Source organism: Mobula birostris, chromosome 25, assembly GCF_030028105.1.
Source record: "Mobula birostris isolate sMobBir1 chromosome 25, sMobBir1.hap1, whole genome shotgun sequence".
NCBI lineage: Eukaryota > Metazoa > Chordata > Chondrichthyes > Myliobatiformes > Myliobatidae > Mobula > Mobula birostris.
The window spans coordinates 10,037,036-10,054,549 of NC_092394.1; the positions used below are offsets into that span (position 1 = coordinate 10,037,036).

General features: G+C 41.6%; 1 protein-coding gene across 1 annotated transcript in view; it reads right to left on the minus strand.

Annotated features, from left to right (window-relative positions):
* Positions 1-500: 500 nt before the first annotated feature.
* The window catches only part of rpa1 (replication protein A1), a 109,625-nt gene continuing 92,611 nt past the window's right edge, over positions 501-17,514 (minus strand). The window contains exons 15-17 of the mRNA XM_072243165.1: positions 16,294-16,401; positions 9,581-9,667; positions 501-1,209 (exon numbers count right to left, since the gene is read on the minus strand). Of these exons, the coding sequence (XP_072099266.1) occupies positions 1,096-1,209; positions 9,581-9,667; positions 16,294-16,401 (309 nt within the window). The 3' untranslated portion in view covers positions 501-1,095. The remainder of the gene's footprint in view (positions 1,210-9,580; positions 9,668-16,293; positions 16,402-17,514) is intronic.

Here is a 17,514-nt window from a genome sequence, read left to right on the forward strand (position 1 = left end):
GCTGGAGGAACCCAGCAGATCAAGCAGCATCTATGGAGAGGAATAATAGTCGTCATTTTGGGCAAAGACCCCTCATTAGGTTTCAGCTTGAAATGTTGATAACCATCAATTAACATTGATGCTGCCTAACCTGCTGAGTTCCTCCAGCATTTTGTGTGTGTTGCTCTGATTTTCAGCACTTGCAGAATCTCTGGTGTTTATGTCAGTGATAACAAACGTGATTCTGATCAGATCTGCTGTGTTAATTCCTCACCCGGATCCAAGGCAAAGCTATTGGCTTTTTGGATGAGGGTGGGGTGAGCAAACAAATCCCTTGCATTCTAGACCACGCTTGAAGGATCTAGCTTGTACAAGGTCAAAGCAGATAAGCCCCTCACCGTGTTCCCACTTTCAAGTGGGAACAATTAGTCTGCAACTAACTGGAACACTCTCCCAGTGTGGCACTGGACCGGAAATTCGATTATTTGCTCAGGTTTCTAGAGCGGCCCTGAAAACACAACTTTCTGATTCACTGAGCTACTGATAGCACCAGAGAAAATAAAGCTGAATACAAAGAGGAGAGCAGTGGGAAGATTGAGCACGAAAGAACAAATCAAACAGAAAACACATTTTTGATGCCACAGAAAACCTGCAGTGAGCATTATCAAATAGACGGCTGGACATCATTTTCATCACCGATTTCCATTCTGAAATAGTACTAAAGCAGTCAAAGTTATGTTCTTTGTCAATGTTTATTAGAATGTAGAACTAGAATAATTTGTGCAAAAGTGGAAGGGGGACATTGGTGTGCAGTGGGGGGAGATAAATGGCTTTACTGTCCATCCTGTGATTAACTATACTAAGGTAAGAAAGCCTACTTACATAGACACATATTCAGTCTCGTCATCTAGCACAAGTTGACCAGAATTCAACAAGCTCTAGTTCTATAATCCACACAGCCAGCATTTCTGCAGCAGTTCAAGAAATGCAGGATTCTGTAAGTGATTCCAAATTAAAATTGTCTTCCATTTTCGCAGGCCAAAAGAAAGTGTATTTAATTGATTATTTGAAGCACCCGGTTTCCACTGGCGCTCATTCTTCACGTCTATTCAGCATTCAGAAAGCTTGTGTAGCTGCATGTTTCCTAATATTCATTATCAGCCTCTTGCTGTACTCCTTATGGTCCACTGGCTTCACATCCATCATTGTCGCTTTGATGCGAGATTCATCCTGCAAATATGAACCAGAAACAATTAAAATCTATATCACAGACTTGCTCTCATTGCCTTATTATCATAGATCACTCCAATTGTTCAACTTGCATTAAAATCTTCTTAACGCACATAAAAGATAACAAGTGGTGTTTTCTCTCACTCAATCTACTTCTAAATAATGGCTGCTGGTATGAAATGTTCCAGCATGCTGCTACACTTTAATGAGGTGAACTAAATCACTGCTTACCTTAAAGTGTTATAATTTCAGCATTCTGACTTATTCCTTTAAGGTTCTGTTGAATCCAGAAGATACTCACCCGTTAAAAAAAAAACACTTGGATCCTTCAAACATTTCTTGCTTTAAGATCAAGTGCCATTAATGTCTTCTGGACAGAGTCTCCAGTGGGCATGGGGACCAAGTCCATCCCTTTACCAGCATTTGCTGTGTCGGCACTTTAACAATACTGTACATATATAATCGCTAAAAACGACATATGATAGGGATTGCGGAAAGAAGCCTAGAACTGAAAGACTATCAAATACCCTCTCTGCTTGACCGTCAACAGCCAATCCTAGTACTCGGCCAGGTGAAACACTTATCAGAAACTGATTCTGACGAAAGTGCTTCAAGTTGATAAACTTTTCTCTCCACATACACTGAGTACTTCAAACAACATTTATTTAGTTACAGTATTTAGTAACAAATTCTAAACCTTCCATAACATTAACAGCAGTTTCTCACTAAACATCAAGGATATTCTTGTCATTGTTTGGCCTGCAAGGCTGGTAAAACCTTGCACAGAGCTGTCCTATAGCCTGTATATGTCTATATAAACTTCCAGGGTACTTATGAATCAGCATACAAAAAGAAATCGACTCATAACTATTATTGGACATAATGGCATGGGCGACAAGAAAGGGATTTTAAGGTCCGGCTTGAGGACTTTTGGCTCATAGCAATGATTTATTCAGTGAGACCCATCACAGTTAGAAGAGAAAAGGCCAGTCTGACAAGGTTTACCCTAATAATGATACCCTGGAGAAATATTTTAAAAATGTTTTTATTAGTCAAATCCCTAGAAATAACTATACAGCCTGCACTTGTCACAAAGTTCCTCTAAGCACACAAACTATGCAAAGAAATGCATATACAACAGGATAGAAGAGCAGTAATCTGATTATCTGCAATCTAAATTTTTAGAACTTCTGATTGTTCACCAGGTGATCGTTTCCTGATCCACTCTCCTATCAGATTCTTTCTTCAACCTATTACCTTTTCCACCTATCACCTATCCCCACACACCTGGTCTCACCCATCATCTGCCAGATTGTACGTCTTATTCTCCCACCTTATTCTGGCATCATCCCCCTTCCTTTCCAGTCTTGATGAAGGATCTTGGCCCAAAACGTTGGCTCTTCATTCCTCTTCACCGATGCTGCCTGACCTGCTGACTTCCTAGAGCATTTTTGTGTGTTACTCTGGATATCCAGCATCTGCAGGATCTGTGTTCGCTTTCAATTCAGAGGCCTGCTTCTCAAGCTACCTTTCAACTGACCGGGGGTGGTGGTGGGGGCGGGGGAAGCAGCACAGGTTTCAGTGCTCATTTCAACTTTGTTTTCATTGGAAAATATATGATATTGCATAACATTTAAAAATTTGGAATATTAATAACAGCCAGTGGTCTGGAAAATCTGCCAGACCAGTGGGGATTTCTAGAGCAGGAGTTCCCAACCATCTTGGCCATGAGCCTTACCATTATCTGAGGGGTCCGTGGAGCCCAGGTTGAGAACCTCTGTTCTATATCGATATATAGAATAGTACAGCACAGGCCCTTCGGCCCACAATGTTGTGCCAACCCTCAAACCCTGCCTCCCATATAACCCCCCCACCTTAAATTCCTCCATATACCTGTCTAGTAATCTCTTAAACTTCGCAAGTGTATCTGCCTCCGCCACTGACTCAGGCAGTGCATTCCACGCACCAACCACTCTCTGAGTAAAAAAGCTTCCTCTAATATCCCCCTTGAACTTCCCACCCCTTACCTTAAAGCCATGTCCTCTTGTATTGAGTAGTGGTGCCCTGGGGAAGAGGCGCTGGCTATCCACTCTATCTATTCCTCTTAATATCTTGTACACCTCTATCATGTCTACTCTCATCCTCCTTCTCTCCAAAGAGTAAAGCCCAAGATCCCTTAATCTCTGATTATAATGCATACTCTCTAAACCAGGCAGCATCCTGGTAAATCTCCTCTGTACCCTTTCCAATGCTTCCACATCCTTCCTATAGTGAGGCGACCAGAACTGGACACAGTACTCCAAGTGTGGCCTAACCAGAGTTTTATAGAGCTGCATCATTACATCGCAACTCTTAAACTCTATCCCTCGACTTATGAAAGCTAACACTCCACAAGCTTTCTTAACTACCCTATCTACCTGTGAGGCAACTTCCAGGGATCTGTGGACATGTACCCCCAGATCCCTCTGCTCCTGCACACTACCAAGTATCCTGCCATTTACTTTGTACTCTGCCTTGGAGTTTGTCCTTCCAAAGTGTACCACCTCACACTTCTCCGGGTTGAACTCCATCTGCCACTTCTCAGCCCACTTCTGCAACCTATCAATGTCTCCCTGCAATCTTCGACAATCCTCTACACTTTCTACAACACCACCAACCTTTGTGTCATCTGCAAACTTGCCCACCCACCCTTCTACCCGACATCCAGGTTGTTAATAAAAATCACAAAAAGTAGAGGTCCCAGAACCGATCCTTGTGGGACACCACTAGTCACAATCCTCCAATCCGAATGTACTCCCTCCACCATGACCCTCTGCCTTCTGCAGGCGAGCCAATTCTGAATCCATCTGGCCAAACTGCCTGGATCCCATGCCTTCTGACTTTCTGAATAAGCCTACCGTGTGGAACCTTGTCAAATGCCTTACTAAAATCCATATAGATCACATCCACTGCACTACCCTCATCTATATGTCTGGTCACCTCCTCAATGAACTCTATCAGGCTTGTTAGACACGATCTGCCCTTCACAAAGCCATGCTGACTGTCCCTGATCAGACCATGATTCTCTAAATGCCCATAGATCCTATCTCTAAGAATCTTTTCCAACAGCTTTCCCACCAGACACAAGGCTCACTGGTCTATAATTACCCAGACTAGCCCTACTACCTTTTTTGAACAAGGGGACAACATTCACCTCCCTCCAATACTCCAGTATCATTCCCGTAGACAACGAGGACTAAAAGATCCTAGCCAGAGAATATTCCGTCAGTCCCCGGGGACTTATCCGTCCTAAAGTATTTTAACAACTCCAACACCTCCTCTCCCTTAATATCAACATGCTCCAGAACATCAACCTCACTCATATTGTCCTCATCATCATCAAGTTCCCTCTCATTGGTGAATACCGAAGAGAAGTATTCATCGAGGACCTTGCTCACTTCCACAGCCTCCAGGCACATCTTCCCACCTTTATCTCTAATTGGTCCTACCTTCACTCCTGTCATCCTTTTTTTTCTTCACATAATTGAAGAATGCCTTGGGGTTTTCCTTTATCCTACTCGCCAAGGCCTTCTCGTGCCCCCTTCTTGCTCTTCTCAAGCTCCTTTCTTGCTACCCTATATTCCTCAATAGACCCATTTGATCCTTGTTTCCTAAACCTCATGTATGCTGCCTTCTTCCACCTGACTAGATTTTCCACCTCACTTGTCACCCATGGTTCCTTCACTCTACCATTCTTTATCTTCCTCACCGGGACAAATTTATCCCTAACATCCTGCAAGAGATCCCTAAACATCGACCACATGTCCATAGTACATTTCCCTGCAAAAACATCATCCCAATTCACACCTGCAAGTCTAGCCTTATAGCCTCATAATTTGCCCTTCCCCAATTAAAAATTTTCCTGTCCTCTCTGATTGTATCCTTTTCAATGATAATGCTAAAGGCCAGGGAGCAGTGGTCACTGTCCCTCAGATGCTCATCCACTGAGAGATCTGTGACCTGACCCGGTTCGTTACCTAATACTAGATCTAGTATGGCATTCCCCCTAGTTAGCCTGTCAGCATACTGTGACAGGAATCCGTCCTGGACACACTTAACAAACTCTGCCCCGTCCAAACCCTTGGAACTAATCAGGTGCCAATCAATATTCGGGAAGTTAAAGTCACCCATGTTAACAACCCTGTTAGTTTTGCACCTTTCCAAAACCTGCCTCCCAGTCTGCTCCTTGGTATCTCTGCTGCTACCAGGGGGCCTATAGAGGGTAAACACACACCCAGTGGCCACCTTTAGGTACAGGAGTACAATTCAGTGTGGTTTCTGCTGCTGTAGCCCATCTACTTCAAGGTTGAGCACTGGTGCTTTTCTGCACACAACTGTCATAAAGTGTGGTTAGTTGAGTTACTGTCACCTTCCTGTCAGCTTGAACCAGTTTGGCCATTCTCCTCTGCCCTCTCTCATTAACAAGGCACTTTCACTCAGAGAATTGCCACTCACTGTTTTTTGTTTAACGCACCATTCTCTGTAAACTCTAGGAGACAGCTCTGTGAGAAAATCCCAGGTCAGCAATTTCTGAGATACTCAAACCACCCCGCCTGGCACCAACAATCATTGCACAAAGTCACTTAGATCACATTTCCTCCCCATTCTGATGTTTGGTCTGAACAACAACTGAACCCTTGACCAATGCATGCTTTTATGCATTGAGTTACTGCCACGCAAATGGCTGATTAGATATAAGCACCAACAATGATATGCATAGGTGTACCTAGTAAAGTGACCGCTGGGTATATGTTGATCAATGAAGCATACAGGGAATAAAAACAAATTATCAGAAAAGCTAGCAGAGGCAAAGAACTGGGTAAAAACAGAGTTGAGTTACATTGAGACCCCAGAAGGATTTGCAAGTAAAATAAAAGGATTCTGAAACTGATACATAAATAAATGAGTTGAAATGCAGGACTGCAAGTGAGTAAAGATGTGGACAGCATTAGTATTCAGAATGAGTTGTGTTGTATGAAAGGGGAAACAGAGGGACTAGTTAGAATGGCATTACAGAAACAATCTTGGTTTAAAAGCATGGATTACAGTCAAGGCTGCAGTGAGGCAAGTAGGGGAAAAAGAGCAAAGGAAAGGAAGAGGGATAGAGGCACAACAGGAAACTTGTTAAAGGATGTAAAAGGACATTGATTAAACAGACGCGGATAGATAGCGAAACTCCGAATTAAACAACAAAGTCCCAAATTAACAGGCTTAGCCCAAGAGAGGCTTTTAGGATACGGATGCACTTTAATTGGCACATGTAGGAAGTGACAGAATAGTGAAAGGAAGGTTTTGATTTACCGACTGCATTTTGACAGCTGAGGGTCAGCCTTTGAATTAAAAGGTCGAAATTAAAGTGGACATCAAGATAAACATGGAGCCCATTTCATGCTAATTGGGCATTATGAACAGTGCATCCTGAAGCTGACAGTCTTTGTTTGAAGAGAAGACACAGAATGGAAACTATTTCCTTCATCTATATCTATTGCATTAACACCATTCTAGATGGGATTAAAAAGTGCATAGCATATTGCAAGTTAACTTGATAGATTACCACTAATTTTCAAAATTTGCTTCAATTAGCTGTCTAAAGGAGGGGCTACAGGTTTTAATTTACTCAAGGGGGTGTTTTATAGTTAGCTCCCTGGAAACTTATTCTTACTTTGGCTGATTTAGTGTTAAGTGGAACGATGGGGTAGATTCGATGAGCTGAATGGCTTAAATTTGCCCCTTGTCTTACAGTCAAGTTGGTCAGATAGCATTCATGGATGTATTAAAGCTGAAATGAATTGCCACTTTTTCCACAGTTAAGTTGGAGGAAGTTAGATTTTTAATTAGTTATTTAAAATTTTTTACTTATTTGCTTTTTTTGCAATAGTTTAATAAATATATGATAGTTAAAGCTGAAATTATAGTCTACTGTGGTGGTGGTGTCGTCTCTTAGATCACTTGGGGGCATCAAAACAGTAAGGCAAAATTACAGTGGAGGATTCTTTCCTTGACTGCTCACTGTACTATACGCAATCTGGGTATGCATTAATTTAAGAGGAGGAAAAAAAACTTAATTCTACAACAGAATAAATCAAGAATAGGAGCCTGAATTTGATACAGAGACCAGTGATGGAAACCTGGAGGTGACAGACATATGGTGACAATGCAGGCAGGGGTGCAGAAAGCAGAGGAAGATAAAACAGGTCATTATCAGTACAAGCAAAAACAGAGGCTGGGAAAGGCAGGAGCACCCAGATGCACTGCAGAGAAGAGATGCTGTATGAAAACTGAAAGATCAATACAATTAACTGCACTGGGGGGGGGGGGGATAAAAGATGTGGAGCATCAGCCATAAACAAGTTTGAGGGTAGAGTGGAAAACAAATTGCAGAATCTCAACTTTTAAATAGGTTACTTTCTCTGAATGGTTCAATATTTGAGGATATATGTGAGAAGTCTATTTCCCACATTTCTTTTTGACCAAGAAGCTGGCTGCTTTGAGTCTTGTGTACCATTCAATGAGATCAATGCTAATCTTATAAGCTTCTTGCTCTCTTTCCAAATTATTCTGTTCCCCTGCTATCAAAAACTCTTGATATAGTAGCTAGATGGGGCAATACGATAGTGTAGCAGTCAGCGCAATGCAATTGTAGTTCAGAGTTCAATTTGATAGCAGTTTTCATACAGCATCGCCTATAAGGAATTTATACAACCTCCCTATGAGTTCGTGGGTTTCCTCCGGTGCTCCAGTTTCCTCCCACGCTCCAAAGATGTACTGGTTAGTAGGTTAAATGGTCACTGTAAATTGTCCTGTGACTCAGTTAAGTGGGCTGGAAAGGCCTGATGCATCTCTAAATAATATATTCATATCTCCTGTCCTGAAGCAGAGAATGCTAAAGAGGGACTACATTTCCCAGTTATAAACAGTTAACCTCTATTTCAAGTCTCCACTAGTACTAGGCTCATATACTTATCCTTTATGTTTCACTGAGATCACTTTGTCTTTTGGCTACCTTCTGTTGAACAATTTCAAGGACAGCTGCTGGCACAAAATATTCAGCAGGATTCTCCAGCAAAGCTAATGCAATCCAGCAGAACAGATAGATTTCCAAGCAGGCGGTGGAAACTGCAGTTTAATTAAATACTTGAACGATAGTGCAGTTTAATTTTTTAAAGTACCTTTACATTTAATACTTTGCACTAAAAATAGCCTTTTCAAATCACATCATATCAGAGCTTCGTGAACAGGGTGGGGGGGGGGGATAGTAATTTGTTTAGAAGAATGGAATGCTACAGATTCCTAGGGCTGGACAGAGAAGGTGCTGGGATTCGATTTCTTCTAGCTGGAGAACAAGGGCCACATTGAGGGTAAAATACCATCCATTTAGGACTAGGTGAGTTTTTCATTTTCAGATTTATTCACATGGCAATAGTGAAATGCATCATTTGTTTTAAGAACCGACACACCCAAGGATGTGTTGGGGACCACAAATTCATTGCATGCCCACAATATGTGGCAGAACAACAGAACACAACAAGCAAGAAAACAATAGCAAATCAAGCCCCTTTCCTTCCTCGCAATCTCCCCCACTATCCACAGAGACTCGTGAGCTCTAGGAATTCTCAACCCCAGAGATTCATGGATGTCATTTAGAGCATGTTCACACTAAGAGAATTAGGCAAAAGAGGCTGAGAGCCAATCATCTCTCACTTGAACACAGGAACAAACTAGAGCAGTAATGCAGTCTCCATTTGCTTCGAATGCTTTTGTTAAAAGGCGACAAGGTTTTTTCAGGTATGAATAATGATACAACTGCTCAGAGTAATCCTCAATTATTAGGATTGGCAGTGAGGGTCAAGCAGCGAGGGCATTTGATAACCTTTCACTTCTAGGCTTCTTCCCCTATAGCAGCACAGAATATCATTTTTGGAAATAATCCTCATAGGAACAATAGGAAGGCATTAAATCAGAAAAAAATAAGTTGGAATTAATGCAATTAGAATCTTGGATATAGTTCTAGCTTGGTTCAGGAGCTACAAAGAAGATCTTAGCAACAGAAATACTGAAGGAATTTGGGAAGTTGATGTATGTCAGACTTTAAATGGAACTAGCAAAGGAGCTGAGTCTTTACCCTCTATAATTGTAGCACCAGGTGTTGAACAGAAATACAATCTGGATCTGATTCCATTCACAGTCACTCCTTGTAACTTCAGGTGGGAAGTTAAAGCATCACGCTTAAGCATCACAGGGCTCCTTTTGCACTACTTCTTCTAAAAATTACTAACTGTGCTAACCAGTGAAGCAGAATCTTGTCAATATTATTCCAGATTAAGTCACTTACATTGTACGTTTCAAGTTTGACACGGATTCTGCAGGTGAAGGACCGAAAGTTTGCATTCTGGAAAACTTCTTCAAAGGCTTGTTCATTCTATAATGAAAACAAAAATAAAGTACAATGAAAGTAAATCCCATCACCATGAGCTTTAATTTTAGTAACATTCTAAGACTCCATAGCACTGGAAAGAGGGGCGAGGGAAGGGAGAACAGAAAATAGATGGGAACCCAAAAAAATAAAATCATACATCTTGAAAATCCTCTTGATAGAAAAATGAATAGCTATTTTGGGTGGCCGGGTGAGGATATGACTCTACTAAATGAAATGCAAGGCACTCCTTCACTCTGCCAGCCAGCTGGTCACCCTTGGAAAAGGTGTATCAACTGCTTAGTCCACCCATCTCCCCCACCCCCCCCCAACCAATCATGGTCATGTGAAGCTATGAGGTGGTGGACGGTCATATGAGCAGCTGGTGCAGATCATAAGTGCTGATTCTGTGATCACGGACACCAGGCAGTCTCTGAAGAATATTGATGACGACTGGGGTCACCCATTTTGTAAAGACACTGCCCAGAACGCAATGTCAAACCACTTCTGTAGAAAAATTTGCCAAGGCTAATCATGGTTACGTAGATCACGATCACCCATGTCATACGACGACACATAATGATGATGACGATGATGTAAGAGGGAAGGATTAGATCGATCTTAGAGTAGGTTAAAAGGTCAGCACAACATATGGGCTGAAGGACTTGTATAATCCATCAACCATGTGCCTATCTAAGAGTTACAGAAATGCCCCTAATGTACCCACCTCTAACTGGCTGGGCAGTCCACACACTTACCACTCCGTATTTTTAAGACATTTTACCGCTGATATCCCCCATATACTTTTCTTGAAACACCTTAAAATTATGCACCCTCTTGTTAGCCATTTCTGCCCTGGGAAAAAGATCTATGCCTCTTACCTTGTACACCTCTATCAGCAGCAGAAAGCTACAAAGGCCAGCTTCCGCTCCTCACAAGACAAGCTGTTTTTATGCACAGTCAGAAAGACTCCAATTGCAGCCCCAAACTAGAGCACTATCACCAAGCAGCTGGATATGCTTCTCCAGCACCCACTACAATACAATCATATTTCACTTTAATTGTGTTTTATTTATTACCTTGTCATTTCTGCCTCGTTGGTTTTGTATTTATATGAGCATGAGTGCTGAATGCAGAAACTATTATTCAAGATCACACTGACACCCGTTATTCCACACAGTAATGCCACTGAGCTAAAAATAAAATCTAACTATTTTCCTGGACGCCAGAAAACATTACTGAATATTTCTTCCTGATTGTTCAAATAAATGAAGGAAATGCATTATCTAAGTAGAAAACTTTAGCCACATAAATTTCTTTCCTGTTTCTCTCAGCTATAAAAGTAACTCACTAGTTAAACAGGCAATGTGAATTCCTGTCAATGTTATATCAATAGCCGTTTTCTTATCTGGAATCTTTTCCAACCCATCACATCTTTCTATTCTGGCATTGTTCAAATGCAAAGGCATAGCTGAAAAGACAAGCCCAAGACTTAAAATGGGAAAATGTAAAATAGGAAGTTGCCTTAAAAATAACAAGTTGATATTATTGTGGGAGAAAATCACACGAGTCTGAAACTGTTCAAATAATATTCACTCTACAAGATGATCTAAAACAAGAATCTAGTATTGAAAACGTTAAACACTGGCTGGACATCATACAATAACCATAAGACACAAGAGCAGAATTGGGCCTTCTCCCCATTACCTTTGACACCCCCCATGGTAATGTAGTAGTTAGCACAACACTATTATGGCTCGGAGCATCCTGACATTCAGAATTCAGTTCCAGTGTCATCTGCAAGGTGTTTGTACATTTTCATGAACTACGCGTAGTTTCTTCCCACAGCCCAAAGACACACTGGTAAGTAGGTTAACTGGTCATTGTAGATTGTCCCATGACTAAGCTAATGTTAACCAGGTGGTTTGCTGGACAGTGCAGCTTGTTTGGGTGGAAGAACCTGCTCCACGCAGGTTCTAAACAAATAAACGAATAATAAAGAACTTATCAATCTCCACTTTAAATACATCCAATGACTTGGCCTTCACAGCCATCTGTGGCCAATTAAATCCAGCCCCCCACGCCCCGCCATTCTTCTAAGCTCTAGTGAGTATAGGCAGCAAACACTCCTCATTTTAACCCTTTCATTCCTGGGACCATCTCCAATGTCAGCACATCCTTTCTTAGATAAGGGGCCCAAGTGTAGTCTGACCAATGCCTTACAAACCCTCAGCATTGTATCCTTGCTTGTATATCGTAGTCTCGAAATAAACACTAACATTGCATTTGTGAAAGGGAGGGAGAAGTTGACAAAGAACTACATTGAATATGCTCATTCTACAAGTTGTTCATTCATTAGTGCTTCTATTTTCATTTACTATTACAGTTTTTAAGAATTCAGTAGAAGAAATGTTCTCAGAAAGAATTAGGCTAGAGACCTGATAGAATTAGTCAAGGAAAAACTAAGTACCTAGGAAGAATACTATTTCACTGGAGGCATAGCATCTTATACGCATTGCAAGCTTGGCATCAGTGCCTCACTTGTATACCCTGAGCCGTAAAAGGGCTAATTGTAAAGACCAAGCAATATTATTTTATTTGCACTGATTTACAACGTTTGAATTTTGTGGGTTTAGAAGATTAGAGATGGCTGCTCCCAGGAGGTGAAAAGCCTGAAAGAAAGTGGCTAACAGTGTCAGCAAACCAGCTGTTCCAAAAGATATTCACTTTTGCCCATGACTATTCTTCACTGATAAAGTCTCAATTAGGATACAAATACCCTTTAACATTAGCACCTTGAAAGTTAATGATAAGTGTAAAAACAATGCCACTGACTTGAAACATTAACCTGTTTCTCTTTGTAGATGCTGAATGCTCTGTTGAGTAACCTCAGTACATATATGGCACCTGATCCTTCATGGAATTCAAGCAATAATCCACAATGACAAAAGTTCAGATGAAAGCAATGAAAAGGTAATAGATTTGTGTTGAGAGATAGCAATATTGTCTTGAGGTTCAGTAATTTAGTGAAGTTCAACTATGATTGGTGCTCAAGAATTAACCCGAAGTCCCAGGTTAATTCTGCTCCCATCTCTTATGGTTAAATTACTGTCTTAAGTAGATGACATATATGGCTTTTAAAGTACAAAAACACAGGTGAATTGCCACATTGCTATAGAATGTTGAGCAACTGTTATTCACTTATTTACAAAATTTTCATGCGCGCTACCTGGCTGCGTAACACTAAGGGGCAGAAGACGCTGGTGGGAGTTGTGTACAGGCCACCTAACAGTAGTAGTGAGGTCGGAGATGGTATTAAACAGGAAATTAGAAACGTGTGCAATAAAGGAACAGCAGTTATAATGGGTGACTTCAATCTACATGTAGATTGGGTGAACCAAATTGGTAAAGGTGCTGAGGAAGAGGATTTCTTGGAATGTATGCGGGATGGTTTTTTGAACCTGTCGAGGAACCAACTAGAGAGCAGGCTATTCTGGACTGGGTTTTGAGCAATGAGGAAGGGTTAATTAGCAATCTTGTCGTGAGAGGCCCTTTGGGTAAGAGTGACCATAATATGGTGGAATTCTTCATTAAGATGGAGAGTGACATAGTTAATTCAGAAACAAAGGTTCTGAACTTAAAGAGGGGTAACTTTGAAGGTATGAGACGTGAATTAGCTAAGATAGACTGGCAAATGACACTTAAAGGATTGACGGTGGATATGCAATGGCAAGCATTTAAAGGTTGCATGGATGAACTACAACAATTGTTCATCCCAGTTTGGCAAAAGAATAAATCAAGGAAGGTAGTGCACCTGTGGCTGACAAGAGAAATTAGGGATAGTATCAATTCCAAAGAAGCAGCATACAAATTAGCCAGAGAAAGTGGCTCACCTGAGGACTGGGAGAAATTCAGAGTTCAGCAGAGGAGGACAAAAGGCTTAATTAGGAAGGGGAAAAAAGATTATGAGAGAAAACTGGCAGGGAACATAAGAACTGACTGTAAAAGCTTTTATAGGTATGTAAAAAGGAAAAGACTGGTAAAGACAAATGTAGGTCCCCTACAGACAGAAACAGGTGAATTGATTATGGGGAGCAAGGACATGGCAGACCAACTGAATAATTACTTTGGTTCTGTCTTCACTAAGCAAGACATAAATAACCTTCCAGAAATAGTAGGAGACAGAGGGTCCAGTGAGATGGAGGAACTGAGCGAAATACTTGCTAGTAGGGAAGTGGTGTTAGGTAAATTGAAGGGATTGAAGGCAGATAAAGCCCCAGGGCCAGATGGTCTGCATCCTAGAGTGCTTAAGGAAGTAGCCCAAGAAATAGTGGATGCATTAGTGATAATTTTTCAAAACTCATTAGATTCTGGACTAGTTCCTGAGGATTGGAGGGTGGCTAATGTAACCCCACTTTTTAAAAAAGGAGGGAGAGAGAAACCAGGGAATTATAGACCGGTTAGCCTAACGTCGGTGGTGGGGAAACTGCTGGAGTCAGTTATCAAAGATGTGATAACAGCACATTTGGAAAGCGGTGAAATCATCGGACAAAGTCAACATGGATTTGTGAAGGGAAAATCATGTCTGACGAATCTCATTGAATTTTTTGAGGATGTAACTAGTAGAGTGGATAGGGGAGAACCAGTGGATGAGGTATATTTGGATTTTCAAAAGGCTTTTGACAAGGTCCCACACAGGAGATTAGTGTGCAAACTTAAAGCACTTGGTATTGGGGGTAAGGTATTGATGTGGATGGAGAATTGGTTAGCAGACAGGAAGCAGAGTGGGAATAAACGGGATCTTTTCAGAATGGCAGGCGGTGACTAGTGGGGTACCGCAAGGCTCAGTGCTGGGACCCCAGTTGTTTACAATATATATTAATGACTTGGATGAGGGAATTAAATGCAGCATCTCCAAGTTTGCGGATGACACGAAGCTGGGCAGCAGTGTTAGCTGTGAGGAGGATGCTAAGAGGATGCAGAGTGACTTGGATAGGTTGGGTGAGTGGGCAAATTCATGGCAGATGCAATTTAATGTGGATAAATGTGAAGTTATTCACTTTGCTAGCAAAAATAGGAAAACAGATTATTATCTGAATGGTGGCCAATTAGGAAAAGGGGAGGTGCAACGAAACCTGGGTGTCATTATACACCAGTCATAGAAAGTGGGCATGCAGGTACAGCAGGCAGTGAAAAAGGTGAATGGTATGCTGACATTTATAGCGAGAGGATTTGAGTACAGGAGCAGGGAGGTACTACTGCAGTTGTACAAGGCCTTGGTGAGACCACACCTGGAGTATTGTGTGCAGTTTTGGTCCCCTAATCTGAGGAAAGACATCCTTGCCATAGAGGGAGTACAGAGAAGGTTCACCAGATTGATTCCTGGGATGGCAGGACTTTCATATGAAGAAAGATTGGATGAACTGGGCTTGTACTCGTTGGAATTTAGAAGATTGAGGGGGGATCTGATTGAAACGTATAAAATCCTAAAGGGATTGGACAGGCTAGATGCAGGAAGATTGTTCCCGATGTTGGGGAAGTCCAGAACGAGGGGTCACAGTTTGAGGATAAAGGGGAAGCCTTTTAGGACCAAGATTAGGAAAAACTTCTTCACTCAGAGAGTGGTGAATCTGTGGAATTCTCTGCCACAGGAAGCAGTTGAGGCCAGTTCATTGGCTATATTTAAGAGGGAGTTAGATATGGCCCTTGTGGCTACGGGGATCAGGGGGTATGGAGGGAAGGCTGGGGCAGGGTTCTGAGTTGGATGATCAGCCATGATCATAATAAATGGCGGTGCAGAACGAAGGGCCGAATGGCCTACTCCTGCACCTATTTTCTATGTTTCTAATAAATTGCAACTTTTGAAACATTTTAAAATGGCAGGGGCAAATCTGGACTAAAACTTGAGATGCTAAAAACAAACTTCTCTAGAGGAATACAAGAAAATGCTGGAGGAACTCAACAGGTCAAGCAGCATCTATGAAATGAATAAACAGCTGACGTTTAAGTCAGTTTTATCAAGACTGGAAAGGAATGGGGAAGATGCCAGCAGAAAAAGGTTGGGGGCGGGGATGGAGGTGGGCAAGAGAAGGAGGACAAATTAGGAGATAGGTGAAGCCATGTGTGTGGGAAAGGTAAAGATACACATCTCTAGTTCAATGAAAGTAGGATTTAAAAAGCAAATATTTTAATCCAAGAATCCCAACTGTCCACCATGGACAGTCTCAAGCCTGGCTATGAGAGGTGGTGGTTTGGGCATGGGGTTAGCAACTCCATCCTGTAAAAACCCAGTGCTGCAGAAACTCCAAAGACATCATCCCTGGGAGAGGAAGGATCTCTGAAAATGGGCCGCACCTGGCAACGATTTGAAAGACTGGCCCAGGTGGGAGGACTGTGACGAGCTGCTGTCGACAGCCTATACCCCAGTAAGGGTGATGAATGAAGAATAATGCCAACTTTATTTTCATCACTGGAATTCACTGCCTTGGAGGTAGGCAGCTGGTAAAAAACCACAAGCCATCAGTTTCTTCAGAGAGGAATAAAAGATATTGAAAAAGGAAAAATTGATATTCAGCTGATCGAGTCCAGATATTAAAACTGAAATATATTTAAAGAAACGAATAAACACTCACCGAGTCCTTCAGCTCTCCAAGATAATTGGCATTCTGCCCAAGGATTGCCTCGCCTGTCTCTTGGAAACACGTTACCCACTGATTTTCTCCAAAGTCTGCCAGATTTACCTGAGAATATAATTGAAGACTGATTTGCATGCAAAAAGTTACCTGATATTTTAAAATCCTTCCAGAGAACAATAGTTTAAATTATTAATAACATTTATCACAAATTCTAAGTGACTTAACATTAAGAAAAATAGCCAAAGACGACCTCAGTGACTGTAAAGGTATGAGACATGAATTAGCTAAGATCCACTGGCAAATGATACTTAATGGGTTGACGGTGGATATGCAATGGCAAGCATTTAAAGATCGCATGGATGAACTACAACAATTGTTCATCCCAGTCTGGCAAAAGAATAAATCAGGGAAGGTAGTGCACCCGTGGCTAACAAGGGAAATTAGGGATAGTATCAATTCCAAAGAAGAAGCATACAAATTAGCCAGAAAAAGTGGCTCACCTGAGGACTGGGAGAAATTCAGAGGCCAGCAGAGGAGGACAAAGGGCTTAATTAGGAAAGGGAAAAAAGATTATGAGAGAAAACTGGCAGGGAACATAAAAACTAACTGTAAAAGCTTTTATAGATATGTGAAAAGAAAAAGATTGGATAAGGCAAATGTAGGTCCCCTACAGACAGAAACAGGTGAATTGATTATGGGGAACAAGGACATGACAGACCAATTGAGTAACTACTTTGGTTCTGTCTTCACTAAGGAGGACATAAGTAATCTTCCGGAAATAGTAGGGGACAGAGGGTCTAGTGAGATGGAAGAACTGAGGGAAATACATGTTAGTAGGGAAGTGGTGTTAGGTAAATTGAAGGGATTAAAGGCAGGTAAGTCCCCAGGGCCAGATGGTCTGCATCCCAGAGTGCTTAAGGAAGTAGCCCAAGAAATAGTGGATGCATTAGTGATAATTTTTCAAAACTCTTTAGGTTCCGGACTAGTTCCTGAGGATTGGAGGGTGGCTAACGTAACCCCACTTTTTAAAAAAGGAGGGAGAGGGAGAGAAACCGGGGAATTATAGACCGGTTAGTCTAACATCAGTGGTGGGGAAAATGTTAGAGTCAGTTATCAAAGATGTGATAACAGCACATTTGGAAAGCGCTGAAATCATCGGACAAAGTCAGCATAGATTTGTGAAAGGAAAATCATGTCTGACGAATCTCAGAATTTTTT